The sequence below is a fragment of the Meleagris gallopavo genome, chromosome 4 (assembly GCF_000146605.3).
Source record: "Meleagris gallopavo isolate NT-WF06-2002-E0010 breed Aviagen turkey brand Nicholas breeding stock chromosome 4, Turkey_5.1, whole genome shotgun sequence".
Classification (NCBI taxonomy): Eukaryota; Metazoa; Chordata; class Aves; order Galliformes; family Phasianidae; genus Meleagris; species Meleagris gallopavo.
The window spans coordinates 37,347,458-37,367,818 of record NC_015014.2 but is presented as its reverse complement, the minus strand read 5'-3'; the positions used below and the strand labels follow the sequence as shown (position 1 = coordinate 37,367,818).

Below are 20,361 nucleotides of genomic sequence, written 5' to 3'. Positions count from 1 at the left end.
TCAAGTAAGCCTGCCAAGCTCTTGATAAACATTTTTATATTATTTGTATGAAGTACTTAGATTTCCAAATCTACAGCATTAATGCAGCCAGTCCAACTTGCCTGCTGTTAGCAGCAGCTCTGCCCTTTGCCCACCCTAGCCCACTGCAAGTTATGCTCCTGCACTTTTCCATTTTGTTGCGTGAGGTTTGACTGTGCTGTCAGAAAATTCAGACAATGGTCAACACTGCTCTGTTCTCCATAGAAGCTACTAATATTAGCTGCTATTTGAATGGTGGTATTTGTTCATGGGTTCTACTGCCAGACAAGTCCTCCTGTTCTGCATGCAAACAAAAAACTCATCTTGCTGTGGTACAGGTTTACAGAAGGTATTTAGGTAAGCCTAGGCTTCCCAACAGAGCCACCCAAAGTTTTGAATATATTTCCACCAATAGGCAAGATAGCAGTGGTAGTCCCTCACATACAGATTTTGGACTTATCCATCCCTTCACAAAGAAGGGAAAGTGCAACACTTCAGGTGTCCCCGCAGCCTGAGATGTGGTTCCTCCACAGGATTTTCCCTCCCAGAAGTGCTGTCTGTGCACGTTTTTCTCACGTCTTTCTGGCATCAGTCCCTTCCACCTGGCAGAGAGTGCCCAAGCCTGCTGAAGGAGTTTTGAAACTGGGTGCAACTTGTTCCATGCCTTCCCTCCAGTGTTACACATATGCTGTTTTCCCAGGAGCTGCATTTCTTGTTCTCAAGACGACAGGAGATCTTCACAGCAATGTAATCAAATCACTTCCTGAGGCACTGAACTCCTCAACTTGGCCAGGGCAAGCTGCTGCTTGCCTCCTGTTTTTCGGGTGGTGGCAAAATCAGGTGGAGGAAGATCGGGCAGAAGAGTTAACAATACGCAACCAGTTACCCACTTCTCCCATTCGCAAATACTTCAGAGCTGACATTAAAATGGAAAAAAAAGGAGGAAGTCTTGAATTAAGAAATCAAACAGCTGCAACTATGGATCTTTGTTTGTAAAGAAATTGTACTGCTTTTCTAAAATATCATATATTATTGAAGTTTTAAAGCCAAGAACTCACAAGCACATACTCAAATAGGAGGAGCAGTGTCTCAAGCAACAGGCAGACATTGATTTAACTGCAGGTGACTCAGAATGGATGCCCATGGACTTAATCTAGACTGATAAGAGAGCAGAAGAGTATTTGCCTTGTGGGGATGGCACAGTCACACTTTGCTGTCCTAGTGATGGCATGATGGCATGCATGTGACTCCTTCTGTCTTTCTGTTAAGCAACAATTGCAGAGCTCTCCTTGGAATGGGTGTACATGGGCACACACACACTCATTCTTAATTGCAGCAGGAGTAATTTCATGGTACAGTAGCTTCCCTAAAGAGAGGTTCATGACTCCAGAAGAAGTGACAATGGCTAAAGGTGGTGTGTCAGACACCTGAAATCAGTATCAGCGAAGAACAAACTAGATTTTAGTATAATTCACAAAGGAAGGCTTTATAAATAACGAAGAGGTAAACTGGAAGTAACTGATCTGGCTGATCTTAATACATGCCATGGGTAGGTAGCTATTTGTGCCAAAACACTTGCCAAGAGGCACTTACTACAGGAGACAGAAAAAGATCTAGTGTATGCCTGCAAATACGCCTTGGATCCGGCGAGCTTGTTGTGTTTCTGTCACTTAATCTTGTTTGCTCCGTGAGGTAAGATCAACCAACACATTTCTATCTTGCAAAGACATGATGTGCAGCAAAGTGATGACACTGCTTGCTCAGTAAATCACTTCTGTTTCATTTTGCCCTTGCCCTACTCTGTGCTGTAGCTTTTGTGAGGTATTGAAGTGAACTGCTTACCAAAGCAGTCTGTCTAGCGCGAATCATCCACAGGGATTTCAGAAATAAGGTAGCAGTGAATTACTGTACAATTATACCCTTTTGCAACAAGAGAGACTGATCAGAAACAAACTGCACAAGCTAATGCAGCTTTCTCATCTATTCAGACTCAAAATGTCCTACATTCTCCTCCCTCCAGGCAGTGGCTGCTCTGCTAGGCTAACAAATGCCCAGCTGATATTTTGCTGGCTATAACATGAGCAAAACGCATCCATGAGTAAAATAAAACCTAAAACTTTTCCCTCATAAACTTGCTTTCAAATGTAGGCCTCAAAAACCATCACATGCATGGGTCAGGGCAGCATTTTTGAAAGAAAACTGAGAGCCAGGAATTCCCTGATGTGACAGAAGACAAAAACAATCAATAGCCAAAGGCTGCTCACTGCTCCATGTTTCCTCCACCATGCTGTCAGAAACATGGTTTCCAAAAGCCAGAGAGGGCAGCAGGCAGTTGAGACCCCTATTTGACCTCAGCTGTCACTGTGGCAGGCCCAGCTCCTCCCGTTGCAGCTACATCCCTACAAGTGGCACTGCTCAGAGCACATCCTAGCCCAGGAGCAACACTGTAGGACTGAGCAGGGAACATGGCTGGTGCATTAAAAATATACATTAAAAAAGCTAAAGAAATCCAGGCTTACATTTATCCCACAGCAATGGCATTATTGCATTTTGTACTGTCCTACTCAGACATTACTCATCCTGACCATGTCTTCTTATCTAGAAACAAGCCCACACCCCAACTTTTCAGCACATAGTTCAGCACACAATGCAGCAGCATATCCTGAAAGCACTGTGAGATCCACAGAGAGGAAATCCTTTGCACTGGATTAGTGCCCTAAAAAAACAAACAAGCTGATCCAACGCCCCATGCCCATTGGACGGATCTCTGCAGAGACAGTGACCAGAATGAGTGTAAAATACATTAGCTAAAGGTGTCAGAAGCAAAGTGTTTTTATTTTCTAAAGCATGTCCCTGTGCGCTGTAATCTGTGCAGGTGTGGCACCAGCAGGGAGCAGCAGGGAGCCCATGGGCAGCAAGACCATGCTGTGCTGCCCAGTACTAGAGAATTACCATAGGGACTTCCTAGGGACTGCTCAGCACAGGCATACGGCCAGGCTCCTCTAGCACCCAGAGCCCCACAGCCTGGCTCATTAATTCTGTCCCATCTGCCCAGGAGGCAAGTCACAGAATCTCTGCAAATGCAATTCCTCCAAGTGTGGTCCTGGGACACCCAAATTGAGGATAATCAGGGCCCCGGAGAGCAGATATTCCTCGCCAACTCTAGCATCCACACGGTTTTGCAGTCCTTCCTTGTCACACCACAACGGTGAGAAAAAAGGAGGCAGCTTTTTTTCATTTTAGCATGCAAAATGTTTACAAAGGAAGGACACTGAGTTAGAAAGAGATGTTCAAAGGTCAGCCCCACCAAAGAATGCAGCGCTTTCTAAACCTCCTTTGTGATAAATCAGGCTGCATTCAGCTTTCAGGCCTGTTCAGCAAGTGTTCTCCTAGTCAGATTAAGTTTCCTTTCTCCTTTCTGCTTGGTCTCTTAACAAAATCAAATGGCCTTTCTGTGCCCTACTTCATGACACCTGCTATCCTGATGCAGGAGCGAGAGGCTGTGGAGTGGGTGGCGCGTGGCACGAGCACAGGGTGTGTGGACACCCCTTGGGCTGGCAGTGTGGGGTAGCCTGGAAACACATAAAATATAAGCAGACACTGGGAAAACATACTGGGAAAGCATCAGTATGAAAAGTAGCTGTCTGAATTAAGTTTCTTGAACAGAAATGCAGCTGAAGCCACCTTCATTAGAAAAGCTCTTAGCCCCCCACTGGATGGCTACCCTTGAATCTGACATGGCCAAGAAACTCAAACTCCTGAAATAAAAGGTCGTAAACTAAGATCAGTATGGACAGGCAAAGCAGTCAGATAACAATGTACTTGCTACCTTGCTATGGATGGGGTGATGATACTACTAACCAGTGGGAAAGAAGGTAATTTTACGGAGCTGTTTGCTTCCTCCAAACCTAAAATCAATCATAGAATCATAGAATGGCGTCAGTTGTTAAGGACCTTAAAGATCACACAGTTCTGAGCCCCCTGCCATAAGCTGGTTTGCCCCACGATGTCAGGCTGCCCAGAGCACCATGCAAGCTGGTCTTGAATGCCTCCAGGGATAGGGCATCTGCAGGTTCTCTGGGCAGCACTGCCAGGGCTTCACCACCTTCTGAGTAAATAATTTCTTCCTAACACCTAACCTAAATCTCTTTTTTTTAGTTTAAAGCCATTCCCCCTTGCCCTATCTGTGTTTACACTCTCTGGTGGCCGCAGGCCCTGCAGGAGAAGTGTCCCAACTGACAACAAGCTTTTGTGTTAGCAAGGAGAAGATCTCATACAAAATTTTAGTAGTTACAACAGGAGGTTTACGGCAGCCCACCTTCAATCTGTAAAGCAAAATATGAAATTGCATTTCTTTCAGTTCTGCTGGGATCTGGCTGCAGTGAGGATAATGGCTTATAGCTGAGTTGAAATCAAAGGGAATGCCCAGGTTAAAGCAGTTACTTGGATGGTGCAAAATGAGGAAAGGATATTATGGCTGGGGTTGAGCCCACTGGTTTTTATAGGTGCCTGGGCACCCATTTGAAGCCTATTGTTCCCAAACCCTTAGGGGTAGACATGACAGACAGTTTCAAGGCTGAGGAAGAATTAAAAACATAACAATAATCTTTCAAGAGTATGCAGAGATGACATTCATTCCCCTGCAGGGAGGGGACTGGCAAGACCTGCCATGAAATACCAGCTTCCTACGTAAAAAAGCTTGGGCTGAAAGAGAAATACATTTCCTGACTAATTGCCCTTAAACTTCATTGGATGAATCCAGGAATGTATACGGTGTAAACTGTAAGGTTGCTTTAGGCTTATCTATCTGTGATTGCAAAATCATGGTACCCTTGCAGCAGAGTGAGCAACCATAAACTAAGAAACTGATCATTAACTACAGATAAAACACGGGAAATAACTGGCTGTCATTCAGTGGCCTACATGGAATTGATGGATCTTATCTAGATCTCAAGTAGCTCAGTCAGTGCAATAAGACATGTACTCTAATCTCACAAAAAAGCAGTCTAGAAAAGGATCTGGCATCCTACATCCTAAATGGTCAACGTGGTACAAGGACAGCACACATGAAATTTTTTCTAATTTATTTTAATATATTAATAACTGACTTGAAGAGTCATTTCATATGTCTGCAGATGGAGATTAAAAATATTTTCCTTGCTTTGTTGAAGCAAGGGTTACATTTTTCAACTAAATGCATCTGCCTCTTGGGTAGTAAAGGATATGCAGTGACAATGTATTCACTAGATTATAGAAAACTTTGGAAAAAATAATACTAACTAGATGTTTGGCCACATGTAACATTTATGAGGCATTTCACAAGCATTTAAAAGAGAAGACTTCTTAATAGTGAGTTACTTTGAAATCCAAGAGACACACTTGTTCAAATTATGGCAGATAAACTAAGCCCAACTGTTATTTTTATAATGGCAGAGAAGACTGACATAAATAGGCTGCCGTTTCACCATCTTTCAACATTTCTGAGGTGTTTTTGAGCAACATCTAGGTTAGATATGGAAAGAGAGAGACCTGGCCCTGCAGAGAGACTGTTCTTGGGAAACACATGCAAACCACCTTCCTGTTTTACCTCCCAGAACTGGCCCAAGTACCTCACAGAAAAACCCCATCCCCTCATCAAATCTGCTTGTGATGAGAAGGACAACTCATTCTCACCACAGAGCAGACCTTCCTTGTTGCTGTACCAAAATTTTGGTCTTATCTGCTTTCCAACAGCCAAGAGTTCTACCACTGCCAGCTTGAGTTGCCCCACAGATACCAGTGCTTCAGCAATATCCAGGCCAGCAATTGCTTTAGCTCAGATGTCTATGTCTAAACCATTCAGGTTTAGACCTAACTTCCTTCAGGCTATTTTTTTGTGTTGGCATCACCAAGGCTCTCAGCATTGTATTTGTGAATATTTCTGTCCTTAATGGCGTTCACTCTTGCAACAGCGTTGTAAACTGGCTGAGCATTGATCCATTTCAAAGACTGAGAGGTAAGGCAAACTGAAATTTAATTGTCCTGTCAAAACAAAATCTGTGCCTGAGCCAGGACAAGCAATGTTGTGCAACATCATGAATTGCATATGGCTCAGCACCTTGTCCATGAGATCTGTTTGACTTAAGCAGGACAATTGACCTCACTCTATAAGTGAAAACAGTATTAGAGAATCCACATAAATGCTCTGGACTGAGGCATTTTCAGAGAGAAGACCCTCATATAAACCATTTTCTGACCTATCACAATTTTTTTTCTCACTTTTTACTACTACTCCCTAAACTTCCAAGTCACAAATTCTCTGTCTTAAACACCCCAGGCAAATCTACATTTTTAAATGGTTTGTGGACATTAAATAAAAAAAGATTGTCTATAGACGTACATTTCTTAACATCACCTTTTCATCATGGACACCTCTGATATGTTGGTAGCATACTCTCAGGACATAAAACACAGAGCAATGTGTGTGAGACACAGTCAAAGTTCATAAAGCCCTATTATCCAAGAAACACAAACAGCTGAAAACTTACTTAGCTAGAAGATCAGATAAGAGCAAAGAGCAATGCATGCTTGCCCCACACTTTGTTGTACTCCTATTTTTCTTTGACATCAGGCTAATACAAGCATGGATTTGATCTGACACAGCTGGACACGAGGCACGAACAACAAAAGTCCATATAATGAGTTTGAAGAGCATCCCTGCTTCTATTTCACTTTGTCTTGCCCCCTTGATTTATGTAGGACCAGATCCCAGCAACCTGTTCTACGTTAGGAGAAAATATTTGAATTCTTTTTCCTCATGGATTTTTTGCTGCTGTTCTGATTATCATGGTTGCTTTGTATGTGTGCTCCTTGCTGATCCCTTTACTCGCACCAGTGAACTCAGAAGAAAACTAGACATTTAAAACCACCCTCCTGCAGTTGATCCTGATCCATGCCCAACTCCTTGTGACAGGTGCAGATACAAAAACCACACCAGTGAGGTGGAAAATTCTGTGTCAGTGTTCTTAAAAACTCACGATTTCCTTTGCTAATGCCTTCATTTGATAAAACAGCAGAAAATGTGACTATTTAATGCCATTCAACAGCAAGTGATTCTATGGGAAGTTCATTTCAACAGGTTTCTATCCAAGTCTAGGAAGAAGAAGAGTGAAGACACAACCAAGCCAGCCCAGTCACAGCTGCAGCTACATGCATGGACAAAAACAGACCCTGAACTCTCACAGTAAAAAGAAAATCTCATTATTTTGAAGTCAATACGGGGATTTTGCAGAAGACTGCAGTGCTGGGATTTGCAACTATCATGATGTTGCTGTGCACCTCAGTAGAATTCCTTTCGGCTCTATATTGTTTCTGTTTCACCGGAAAAAATTATGCTAGCTACAATTTCCCCATATTTTAACTGAACAAACCATTAATTATTTTCTTACAGTTGGAACGAACAAGGAAAAAGTATGGAAAAAACAACTTGGTTCCATGATATCCCTTTTGCCTATGAAGTCTGAACACCCTTAGAAAGCACATTTTCAAAGGTTATGAAACCAGTTTTGAAGAGCACTTACATTAATCTCATACTTTAGGAAGAACATAGAACTCATTTTCTTCAGTTCATGCACCTGAAAGGCAATAAGGTACCTATAGTCTTCATTGTAATTGTAACTATTGTAATTAAGAGCACAATTTTCATGCATGATTTGGGGTAATAAGTGCCTTTAGCTTCCTGAACTCCCTGAAAGCTTGAAATGATGCTTTTGTTCCAACTTGTAATTTCACTTCTGCAGCTGAGGAGGACACATTCACTGTCTTCCAGAAGGTGTATCTGCTAACTAGAGATGGACTGCCTATGTTGTGGTACCTCCAAAACACACGGACACAAATAGTTACCTGCGAGGCTGCAAGAACACAAAGAATTGGGCAAGTCCCCTGCAGAGAAACCTTCCTTCTAAAGCCCTACTGCTCCACTGCTCCTCAGCCTCTCCCCTCTCCCATTCCTCTGACAAGGCAGCAGAACAGATGGAGCTTATGGCTTGCCCACTTTGAGGGTGATGGAGTCCTATTGAGGGTGGAATCAAAGCCACTGCACTCTTAAAAAAAAAAAAAAAAAAAAAAGGGGGGGAGAAAAAAAAAAAGGAAAAAGGAGTTGAGAAATAACATATGCTTGTCTCAGTGTGACACTCAGGTAAAACCTAGTGGTCAGCAGTACTGAACATGCATGATGATGGGGTGCTCTAGCTCTGAGTACCATGTGTGCAAACAAAAATTCTGCTGATCTTTGCAGTTTTTATCCCTGGTTTAGCCCAAAGAATTTTCTTTGCATAAGTTCCCGCATACTTTGAGGTTTGGGCTCAGTCCTATCAAAACCCAAAGCAAAATTTAGAGAATTCCCCTTCCATCTCTACCCCTCTTACATATAAACCTTGCATTTCAGACCTGCTTGCTGTATCTGACCCAGATGTTTCTCCAGAAAGCTTTTCAATACAAATCATCTCAGTTTTCAGTGGGGACCAAACCTGAAGCCAGGCCAGCTCAGAGTGATTTAAAAATTGTGCAAATATTTTACAGGGCTCTACGAAATAATACATCATTTGTGCAGATTTATATACACATAAGCATATGCACTCATGCCTGGGTGGTTATGACTTTCCCACGTGATGAATTATTGGGAAGGAATGGAGGAATTGGAGGTATGTTAAAGTGACAGCTCACTCTGTGGCTTCAAGTGAGGGCAGATACTGTGCTCCTTGCTTCTACATGGGGCTACTCCCTTCCGCCCTTCTCTCATCATAAGATTTCCCAGTCACAATTCACCTGATTCCTAAAACTTTGTCCTTTTTATTGACAAAATTAGAGGAAAACAAAACAAACAAACAACAAAAAAACAGGCTTATTTCCTTTCCTCTCCAGGGACCTCATTGAGCATCTCAAGCAGTGACATCTCTGCAGGGCTCCGGATCAATGGATGCTGTCACTGAGCAATTTTAATCATGTTAACTCCACAGCAGTGTAAAATCCATCTGATTCTCTCTTGCTAAAGAGCAAGCTCAACACCTCTACCAATTGCTACTTGGAAAAGCTTATTTATCTGTGGATAAAAATCAATCTGCAACAGCTACTGTATTCTGGTCCCTCCTCACCAAACCTGAATTCTCCCTCCAGGAAATGCAGTTTGATCCTACACCTGCCTTCTTTACAATTGGGATTAGCTATACTCAGGCAACCCTGAGGAGCAGAGTTCAAAAACAATGCAGCCCCACAATGTAGGCTGGTGGCGGAGCCTATGCTGCTTACAAAGAGCCACAGAAAACAAAATGCCAGCATCAGATTCTCATGAATAGTTTTTATAGCAGTTGTGCTTGGTCATCGCAAAGAAACATGAGAGAACAGCAGAATTTGCTTACAAAGACACCATACCACACTGAAAAACATTGTTTTTCATTCTTTGCAAGAATGCAGTTAAGTTTTCCAGCTCTACCTACACATCCCTCTATTTCATCTGACTTCCAAAGAGTTGGTTACAATCCAATCAATAGTAATTACCCGTCATCTATTCTTTGCCCCTCAGTGTGCTGTTACCTAACAGCGGTCTCTGACCACCTGGCACACTGGACTAGCAGGAACACTATTTCTTGACGAAAGCTATCATTTCTCAAGCAATAACTCACTCTTCCATCACTAAATAATAACTGGATTCTGGCTGCTGCTGAAGAGCCCCAGCACCCTGCAAAGGCTGTATATACAGTGAGGCAATTTTCTGTTGAGAACTATTTCTTAGTTCTCAGATATTTATTTCAGCAAGTTTAGATTGTGGCTAAGCTGCTAAAAAAGAAAAAAAAAAAGAAAAATACAATTTTCTGCTTAAGCCCTGCATTTGGTGCAAAATCTCGTAAGAATTAAGGAATTCATCTAAGGATTTCTAAAGCAGCCCATGAGGATTCATAAGCATAGTGTACCTCTTAAGCGATCTTTAATGAATGCTTTAGGAGCATTTGCACTTGTTCCTGTGTCATCACTAAAATTATTTTCAGCATCCAATGTTATCTCAAGAAAATTTTAGAATAACTAATATTCCAGTGATTTAAATGATAATCTGAAAAAAAGTGACACATCTATTTCTGCAGGATAATTTAAAGATACTTACAGGATCAAATGTATCAAGTTGGCAAAGTAACCGCCATGTGTAGCATTGAAATGTATGTATTCAGGAGTTTAAAATTATCCTGGGCAAATAAAGCCAAAATATAATATAGTAAAAGATTTAGCAGAGAATCAAGCCACCCAATGGAACCAGCAATCACTAAAGCTATAAAACAGGCAGGTAACAACTCAAGTAAAATCTAAGTTACAGATAACGACTAGTATTTGACTGAATAAAGAAGGCTTAAAGAAGCTAAAAGTTATAATATAGCTGTAATGAGATGCTCCGAGTCATAAATTAAATGGCAGCTACAGGTCTGGAGTCACTGATCTCCCCTTTCGGCTCAGTGCTCCTGTGGGCAGTCCAGCCCAGGAGGCTGCCTGCAGCTGGTGAACAGCAAATCTGCCAGGGATGGAGCAGCAATACAGGGAAGGTGTGGAATGACACAGGCATGAGGAAGCTCACCTGCTTAGAAGAACACCTTAGAAAGAACATTGTACACTTGTCACATGGTGATGGCTTAGCTAAACCGTGGCTCATTACCTGTGGTCTGCTTACGCAGGCTCAGTTCATTACTCCCCTGATACACTACTCAGAGAAGAGAGAAATCAGCTGCCATGGGCTGGGGCAGGGTGACTGCATGAGAAAGGTGTAATTTGGAGTTACAGAGGGTCAACACTCTCACTGATTTTGAGTGGGGACAGCAGGGCCAAATGGGTGCTACAACTGGTTTCCAAATAACGTACTGCATTCACTCTACATTTGGTTTTCCAGCTACAAAAACAAACAAATAGGAAAAAAAATCCACTTTTTTTTAAAGGACGGAAGCCCACTTTCATGCTAAATTTAATGGCTGCCAAGGGAAGTTTTCAAGAAATATTTAAATGTTGTACTGAGGAACACATGGTTTAGTGGGAAATATTGGCGATAGGTGGATGGTTGAACAGGATGATCTTAGAGGTTTTCTCCAACCTTGGTGATTCTGTGATTCTAAAGAAAGCAATTTTAACAGGAATTGTTTAGCCAATGCTATCTGCATCTCCTGTAAAGTTGCATTAGCCAGGTCTCATGTGGCTTCAAACACAGTTCTGGGAATAAAGATGTTTGTCATGAGATGCAATTCCTATTTAGAATAAATAACGTACATATTGGGCATGTCTTCCTGAGAGGACTTTATTGCTCCTAGTCCATATATTTCTTCTACCTTCACACTGTTATTTTAATTCCAGATAGCATTTGTTCTGCAATTTATAAATGCACTGTTTGCATTTCCCTCTTGGGCGACAACTATTAAGTCTCATCAAAGGGATTGCCTTCTTTCCAACCATTCTGAACTCCTGCTTTTCACCCAGCTTTCAACTTTGATTCCAAAATGGCAACTAAAAGATGTTCCCAACATCTTTTAAATAAGAAAATCAGTTTATATAGATGAGCATGGCTCAATTGAAATAAATCATTAAGTAGATATTTGGGTTCTGAACAATCTCATGTTGAGAATATCAATGCTTCTCAAATATAATTCCCTTGCTTTCAAGTTCAAAAGAGAGAAGATAATTAATTCACCTTAAATGCTACTTATTAACTAATGCTATTTGGCAAATATTGCTCTTTCATTAATTTATGTTCTCTGAGAATTTTCAGAACCTATATAAAACTTCAGAGTATTTTAAGATTTTAATGGTCTGTTCAGCAACATATGAAATGAAGTTGTGTTTTAATCTCTGTGGTGAATGGCAGACCTTGGGACTGGATGGAAATTTCAGTGAGTTTTCATCAACTGTCTTATGCATAGGCATGATAACTAGAAGGTATTTCAGAGTCCCAAATCCGAACAATTGGATTCCTGTTTTTAAAGTTATGTCCAGCCCTTTCAGATCAGCTCATCTCAGGACTGAGCTGCAGATATAATGATTTATTTTGGATTATCTTATTGGGAGCAATCTGCAGAACAAGCGCATACCTTTCTTTCTGACTGAAGGAACTGGGGCTGTTTAGTCCAGGAAAAAGGAGGCTGAGGAGAGACCTTACTGCTCTCTTCCAATACCTGAAAGGTGCTTACAGTGAGAGCAGGATTGGTCTTTTCTCACTGGTGACAGAATGAGTGGAAACGGCCCCAAGTTACACCAGGATAAGTTTAGGTTGGATATCAGGAAACACTTCTTTACAGAAAGGGTTTTAAGCACTGGAATAGGCTCCCCAGGGAGGTGGTTGAGTCACCATCCCTGGATGTGTTTAAAAGCCATTTGGATGTGGTGCTCAGGGACATGATTTAGCAGAGGGTTGTTAGTTAGGATAGTATGGTTAGGTTATGGTTGGACTCGATGATCTTTAAGGTCTTTTCCAACCTGAGTGATTGTATGATTCTACAAAATGCTGCTGTGCTTGTGGAAACAAATCCATTAGAGCAGTCTCATAAAAGAAAAGTGAGTAACCTTCTTCCAGTGAGATACTTTGGTAGTGTCTTTCAAATACAAAATAAGTTGCTACTGGAATATTTCATTTCTGAGGCTTTGTGGAAGACAACTGGTGGCCATTCACACCATTTCAACCTCTTGAAGAGAAAGTGTTTCCCAGGAAGAATGACATACAGATACCCTATACTGACATCAGCCTCTGCTACAAAGCACAGCTGAAGCTGTATTAGAATCTGCATGACCTCAAATAATGATAGCAACTTCAGCAATGCATAGTCTGGCCACACAAAGACAAATCATGTCTCTCATGGCACCAGTCACAATCAGATTTAGCTTCTCTCTTCCTCCCTGTATACAACTGCACCACAATGGATGCTTTAGGTTCCCCCTCTCTTCTATTGATGTGATTGTGTCCCTTAGGGAAAACAACATTTTGCTATTATTAGTCAGCATCCTGACACTGATTCTTCTGCTGAGAGCCCTTTAAGGATGGAGAGTGACTGAAAACAGTGCCATGCCACTGTCTTCTGCGAAGGCAAGGCAATCAAACCCTTGTGTGAGCTCCTTGATGGCAGTGCTACCCACACACAGACTCTAAGGCCCATAAAAGAACAAAAATCCAGCTGAGTTGTAATGAAACCATGAATTAATGATTACACATCCTCCTGTGAGACCCTTGGTTGCAGTTTTGCTGATGTTTAAGATGCCAATAGGCATTTTTGATACAGACTAACTAAAAAAATACTTTGGTGTCAATAAATGACCCTAACTTCTTGTTCAAAGGAGCACAAATATAGGACTAGCAATTCAAACTTATGTTTTTGCAGGTTTTTCACTCTTGGAAATTTTCTTAAATACATGGCTGTCATTTTGACATGCAGGTGAATCAGCAACAATTTCTTTGGGATCTCATAAGTCTGAAAAAACAAACAGTGGGCTCCTGTTGACAAAGAACACCACAGAGCTGCTCCCACAAGACCTCAGTGCACAACCAACAGGCTGCAAATGAAGTGCATAAAATGGAAGAAAAACAAAAAAAAAAAGACTGAAACCATGTCATGCCACAAAACAATGTCTTCAGTGCTTGAAACAGATCAACAAGTCTGCTAGAAGGGAAAAGGAAAACAATCCAAGAAAAACATCCCAAACTAATTTATCAGCAAAAGACATCAGAAGATCATGTTTTCACAGTGGTTTCAAAGTGAAAAGCAAGATTTATTGTCACTGCCTCCACAGAGGTATTCACATAGAAGCAGTAACTTTATCCCAGAGACAAAATGTTCGAAACTAGTTGATGCTTCCAAAGGGAAATAAAGCTGCTTTTCTGTCTTGCAGATCCTGCTGGCTGCCAGTGTTGACACAAAACTTACTCTTGACCGAACTCCCTGAATGCTCAGCAAGCTCAGCAGGGTGTTGTAACTTGTTTTGTTTATTTATAAGCGTAGCAAGTTTCCTACAGTAGCTGCTACCACATTTAAATATCTTGGCAAGAGCAAGGCGTGCAGGATACATTGTGAAGGAGGACCATGTCATTGCCTGGCAAGCAATTTCGTGGGTTTTTTTTGTTTGTTTGTTTGTTTTAAGTTCAGAACACAATTTTTCCAGCCTCTGCTAAGTGTTACTATTTCTGAGGATATTTGAAGTAGGTAAAAATGGTAGGAGTGCTAGCAGAGAGATAAATAAGGACTCTGGAAAAAAGTCTTGCTCTGACCTTGAGGCTGAGGAAAATACTGAGGGCTCCCTAGGCAGGCTTTTCTTCCTCACTATAACTGCTCACAACAAAAGTACATTACTTAGCATTTCCTAATGGTATTGTAAAAGTCATAGTATTTCAACAACCCATAAAGCTAACGAGGAAGACTTTTTAAAATTGAAGAGCATTTTCCTAGATCTGTAATAAGTCTACAAGTGAAACAACAGCATCTAAAGCTATCCAAGTTTACCTTCAGAGGAAGTAGATATATCTTTCAGATCAAGTATGTGCAAATGAAACACCTCATCATGAAAGGAGCCAGAAAAAAAGTCTCTTGGAAAGTAAAATTCAAGCCCCTTGTAAAATTTATGGCAGTCAAAGTCTAGAACAGCTGGCTACAGAGCCAATAAAGTTGGGAGTGACTCTGGAGTGATCATTCTGGCAACATGACACTTCACAAAGGTGAAAACCACATTTTAGATTTCACGCAGACTTCCCCATCAGCTACTACAGACTGTGCATTAGTTATTTCATATGATTACGATGGGAAACTCCAGCTATCAAGTAATGAACATGTTGATTTCAAAGTCTGAATGTTCTCAGTCCACCTACACAGCACTTTCACACCATAGCGCACTGCTATTTGTTGATTACCGCATTGCTTTGTTCTTGAGAACTAACTAATCAGTGAAATTGCTTACAAGCCCCACACTGTCAGCCTTACAAGCCCCACTGCGTCATGTCAGCCACAGAGTCACCTCAAAGCAGCATGATTTTAAAAATCATGCTAGTGACCCTCTTTGAAGCACAGTTATGAAGTGCTACAACCTCTCTGCATACATCAGCTTCTTTCTTCTGGCTATGCTCAATAACAAAGTATAATTGCAATATATACTTAGGGATCCAGCTGGCTACAGATCACTTTACAAACTGATTCACAAGTGACGTGTCACCTAAGAAGCAATTCAGCACTTGCTGAACTTCACCAAGAGATGACAAATGTGGACAGTAACAACAAAATGACGTTAGACACACAGCCAGAGGCACAGCACCAGATGCCATAAAACAAAAACAGTAAATTTTCAATGTTAGAAATTGCTCTCAAAGTTACCCCAGAATGCTCAAAGCTTTTTATCTTCTTCTTATTATTATTTTAGGAATCTTTAAATGATTAAAATCAAGCAAACGTAGTTTAAAGTTCTACAGGTAGCATGTTCCAGCTGAATGAAATAAGTGAAAAACCTAATTTATTTTTCTTCGCCAGAGTTTTAGGAAATGCCTAAAACTGATTCTGAGAAGAAAGAAAATAAGTATAAGGCAGCAAAATATTTCTGCTTTGATTTACTCTTTAGGAACTCTCAGCATAAGATACCCACATCTGTGAAAAATAATTCAACATTCATGGCTGCTCAGTACGCACCGTGCTTTCTGTACTTGTGAACTATTCAAATCAGTAATTATTATACTGATACTAGAAAAAGATACTGGTATCAGTGTTAGATATTTGTTTACAGATTTTTCTGTACTGTAGAGTAAACTATCAATGTAAACCTGATTTCCCCATACTCAGTGATATACAAGAAACACGCATCTAGAGCTGCCCATCACTAAAACAGAGCCTTTTTGTTGTGGAGCCACCCATTTGCTGTATTTGTAAGCTCTTCACTTCTGATGGAATAACCAGAAGCCAAATTCTGATCTCAGTCACAGTGGCCCAGGTTTATCCCACTGTAATAGAGGTCAGAACCTCAATTAAATATTCTGTATAGGCACCCATATAAATGTAATGCCAGCTAGCAAATCAGAACAAGACTAGCGTCTTAATTCGTTTATTTCCATTTGTAGTTTGCACGGTAAATTTATTGCAATGATTCAATGATTCATGTTTTTTCTCCTGTCCTCACTTTCTTTTTCACCTTTGCTCTCCAAGAGCATTACTGATTTCTTCCCTCTTTGAATGCTGTATGATCTGGCAAGTCAAAGGGGACCATTTAAATTGTGAGGATTGGACCAGGACATAACCCTAGGGAGCAAGCATTTAAGAAAGGCCACTTCTGGGCAAGCTTGTTGCCATACTAGCACTGCTGTTAAACCTTACAAAACCAAAACCCTTTTCACAGTCTACTGTTGAAAGCAGTTGATGAGAAGGAATGCCTACCTGAAGACAGCAAGGCTCAGGGACCAGAGCACTAGTGGTTTCCTCAGTTCAAATTTTGCTCGTTTATTCATTAGGTGCCGACCACCAAAAATGAAGGCAGCGTACAGTGCTGAAAATAGAAAAGATTTCTTCCTGCAAAACAAAAACAAACAAAAACAACACACCTGTCAAGAACTGAATTAGTATCAGATAGATAGTAGAGTCACAGCTGGATATAACTGCCAAGTACTTATGTGTTTCCTTGAAAGGAAACTCTGCAGAAGACATTCCCGCAGCCCAGTGGAGATTTCTGTTCCTGTACAAATCTACACACGTATAGATGTTTATAGATATACAGGCATATAGATCCAGGTATTACTTCAAGCAAAACTGACCCTGGGGTAGTTCTCCCCCAAAGGACAGACATGTTTAGCTCTATGTCTTCCTCGATTTACAAAGACTGATCTTCTGTGAAGACCAGAATAGACACTAGAGAGCTCATGTGGTCCTCTACCTTCTACAAGCACAAGGTGAATGCTTCATGAGGTTTTGTGACTTGTTATTTTCATATCCTATTTCCTGGTACTTGGCAATTTTGTTTCCCACTGTTTGTTACAAAGAGATATTTAAAGATCTTGAACATTTCTAGGTAGTATGGCTCTCAAACCAGGGCCAGATGCAAGAGGTCAATAGCCCCATTAAGCTGCAATGATGCTGTCATGCCCTGCTTACAATTGCCATTGTGGGAACTCCAGTGAATGTGCTGAAAGGTCATGCAGGGCTCTGTTGAGGAACTTTAGTGATACTGGTTAAACTGCAAGCTTTATTTTTTAAAAAGCTTGACAGTAGCCCAGCTCAGCAATAGTCAGCAAGCATTTGAACTCTGGTACTATAAATCATTGCAAATCAACCACTGGATGTTAGAAATGGACTCAGTCTGGGATTTTTTCCCCACACATCACTATATTACACAGAGTAAAACACCATTAATGTACAGCTCTAATGGTGGCCTGACTGGGTGGCTATATTTAGGAGCAGATTTTTCTCTATAAAACTATAATTATACAATAATATCAGTGGAATACGGCTTTGCATCAGGAGATGTTGGTTCTTTCTGAATCCCTAAAGGAAAGACACACACAAACTTTCAAGAAAGCTAACTATTTTATCAATATCCCAGGAAAGGTGATAGCAAGAAACAAGATCTCACGTCCCTCCTGACACAGGAAGGAGGAACACTGTGATCTTCATAACTGTACTGGACTTCTTTCTTCCTCAGCAAGATACACCATAATAATTCATACTAGGTGATATTTCATTTTAGTCCTTATTACTGACATTATTTCTTGTGAGTTCAGTCAGCTGAATGAGGTCAACAGCCAGATTACACTAATTAGAACAGATTAATTTTAGGTCACTTTACTAGCTTCTTAATGAGTTCAGCATTGTCTGCAGTGATTGCAAACAGCATTCCCATTGCACACAGCTCAGTGCTGGCAGTACTAGACATGAGGTGTGACTGCTTGCATGATGTGATGCAGAGAGCAGCTGGAAGCTGTTTCAGACAAGGAGTGAGGCAACACTATTTCCTACAGAGAGAAGAACAATACTGAATGAGGATTAATTTGACTTTGAATGCATTTTATTTTTATTTTTGATGACTCCTGATGACTTCTGATAACTTCTACTTTTGCCAGCCAAAGGTCTTAGAATTTTCCACACTCTGCAGCATAATAGTGGATAGTTATGGTTAGTTCAGTGAGTTCAGTGAGACAGTTATAAAGGAATTGCAGAAGTATGTACTCTTATTAATCTGTTAAACAGCATTGGATTAATATTACCCAGCCTCCAAGCAATACTTTTGTGATAGACATTCATGAGAGGTTCATGACTACATGACTGGTCCCTGGACTGGAGATACAAAGCAACAACAATCTCACAGCACTCAATTATATCTGACACGTTTTCAGCCAAAGAGAGCTCATACCAAATGAGGCTTTTTAAAGACAGAGTTTTGAGGTCATTCAACAGCACTGCAACTTTTCATTACTGCTATCTGTAGAGACACTAAGTAAAGCAGAACAATAACAACAACCTGGAATCTTAGAAAAAATCCAACCCCCAAGTAACTCTGTGGCAGATTCACATCCATTTGCTTCAACGCTAGCATGTTCACGTGTTTGTAGTCAACACTGTTCTTCAGGGTAACACAGCAGACATAAAGACAAGGCTGCCAAATCCTCCACATTTTTCTGACATTTCTGTTTCTCGCAGTTGTCTCCCACCTTCCTACATTTTCAGACTTCAGGGACTAAGTACTATCTATACTGAATACAACTCCATATCTTGCTGTAGAAAGTTGCCAGCTTGTTCCCCCAGAAGGGAGGCAGAGGAATTTTCTAGAGGAGCTGTAAGATGCCCTGCTCCGTCTGGACATTCCTGTGAAACGGGAAAGGCTGAAAACGCAGGTGGCATCCCTCACCTAAATGCATACTAATAGACTCAGGCTGCCAACGTGCACAAAGCGCTTCGGTCACTGTCTCATAACAATTCTAAAGCAGGGACAGGCTACGGTACTTCCTTCAGCTGGAACATAGCCTACAGTGTTTGACTGACCCTCTGCATTGTGTAAATCAAAGAGAGATTTATTTTTTAATAGAAAGTTTGCATACTTATACGCTTTCCAGAAGCTCGCGTCCTTCATTAAGATTTGCTGCCTGTTAGAGCAACAGAGACAGGAAAGAAGAGAAGGAAAAGAAGTAAAATTGAGAAGAGAGAGGCAAAAAAAAAAAAAAAAGTGATTTAAAAAACACTGAAAAGAGAAGAAATGACATAGCATTCAAAAATAACAGCCTAAGGCCTCGTGATGAGTCTCACACACAGCAGCACGAGCCATTCTGGTATCTGTGATGTGAAGTGGAAGTGAGATTACTCTAAACACTGCAGCGCCTCCAACGAGGTGTTTGCAGCCCAGATGCACCATTGTCACTTTCTTATTCTGAAAATAGCAGCCTGAGCCATTGTTGTAGAGTTTGCTGATACTAATGAGGAAACTGATACAGGTATATAAAATTTAATACCTTCAAAGGATTTTCTTTAAAAGTTAAGGAAATCCTCTCAGAAACACACAAAGGACAACCTTCACTGATCTTTGAATTATACAGAATAAGCCCTATTACAGCACTCAGCAGGGGCACAATAAAGTGAAGCAGGGTTATTCACTTCAGTTTATCTTCTATAGGTTTTTAGACATGCTTTTTATAAATATGTATTTACTTTCCGCACACAGAGCTCATTCTTAAATTCATGACCACTTCTGCATAAGCAGTTAAAGGCAGTACAACAAGTCAAAAAAAACCCAAACAACTACATCCCAATAGCCAGAGCAGAGACAGTTTCAGGGTCCTGATGTTTTTCTTATGGCATTCTTCATCAACATTTTGTTTACTTTACAAAAAAATACACATTTCACTAAAAGAAACACACACACACAAAAACACTTGGTAAGATGAAAGATATGGCACCTTCCTTACTTGCTTCTCCCAGCTTTCAACAAAAAAACCAGTTGTGTTTATTATTGAAACTCCAACCTTGAGAGCCTCAAGCAACTGTAATGTGATGGAAAGTACAGTGATAATAGTGGGGTAGCAAAGTCTTCAGCTGCAGCAAATAAGGACAAGCCCAAATGCAGCAAGCCCTTAAATGAGGTCTGGGAAGGAGTGGATCCTGGCTCCACCCCTTCTGGTCCCACAGTATCTTGCATGCACCTCAGCTCCCCTGGGTTGGCCCTGCCTTCCCACCAGGTGCTCAATCACTGGTTTAGGCTGTGACATAGCATTTCTGCTACAGCAGCATAAATCACACAAGCATCTCCATGACCGCAGTCCACTAACAGTGGCTAGCAGCCTTGGCAAAGGAACTTTCTCTTGGAGGCTTGTTTAAGTATCATACATTCTGTGTGTACAAA

At 41.0% G+C, this 20,361-nt stretch overlaps 1 protein-coding gene across 1 annotated transcript in view; it reads right to left on the bottom strand.

The window, feature by feature from the left end:
* The window catches only part of ELOVL6 (ELOVL fatty acid elongase 6), a 31,766-nt gene that overhangs the window by 9,615 nt on the left and 1,790 nt on the right, over positions 1-20,361 (bottom strand). Inside the window, exon 3 of the mRNA XM_010710094.3 lies at positions 16,416-16,547. Coding sequence (XP_010708396.1) covers positions 16,416-16,547 — 132 coding nt within the window. The remainder of the gene's footprint in view (positions 1-16,415; positions 16,548-20,361) is intronic.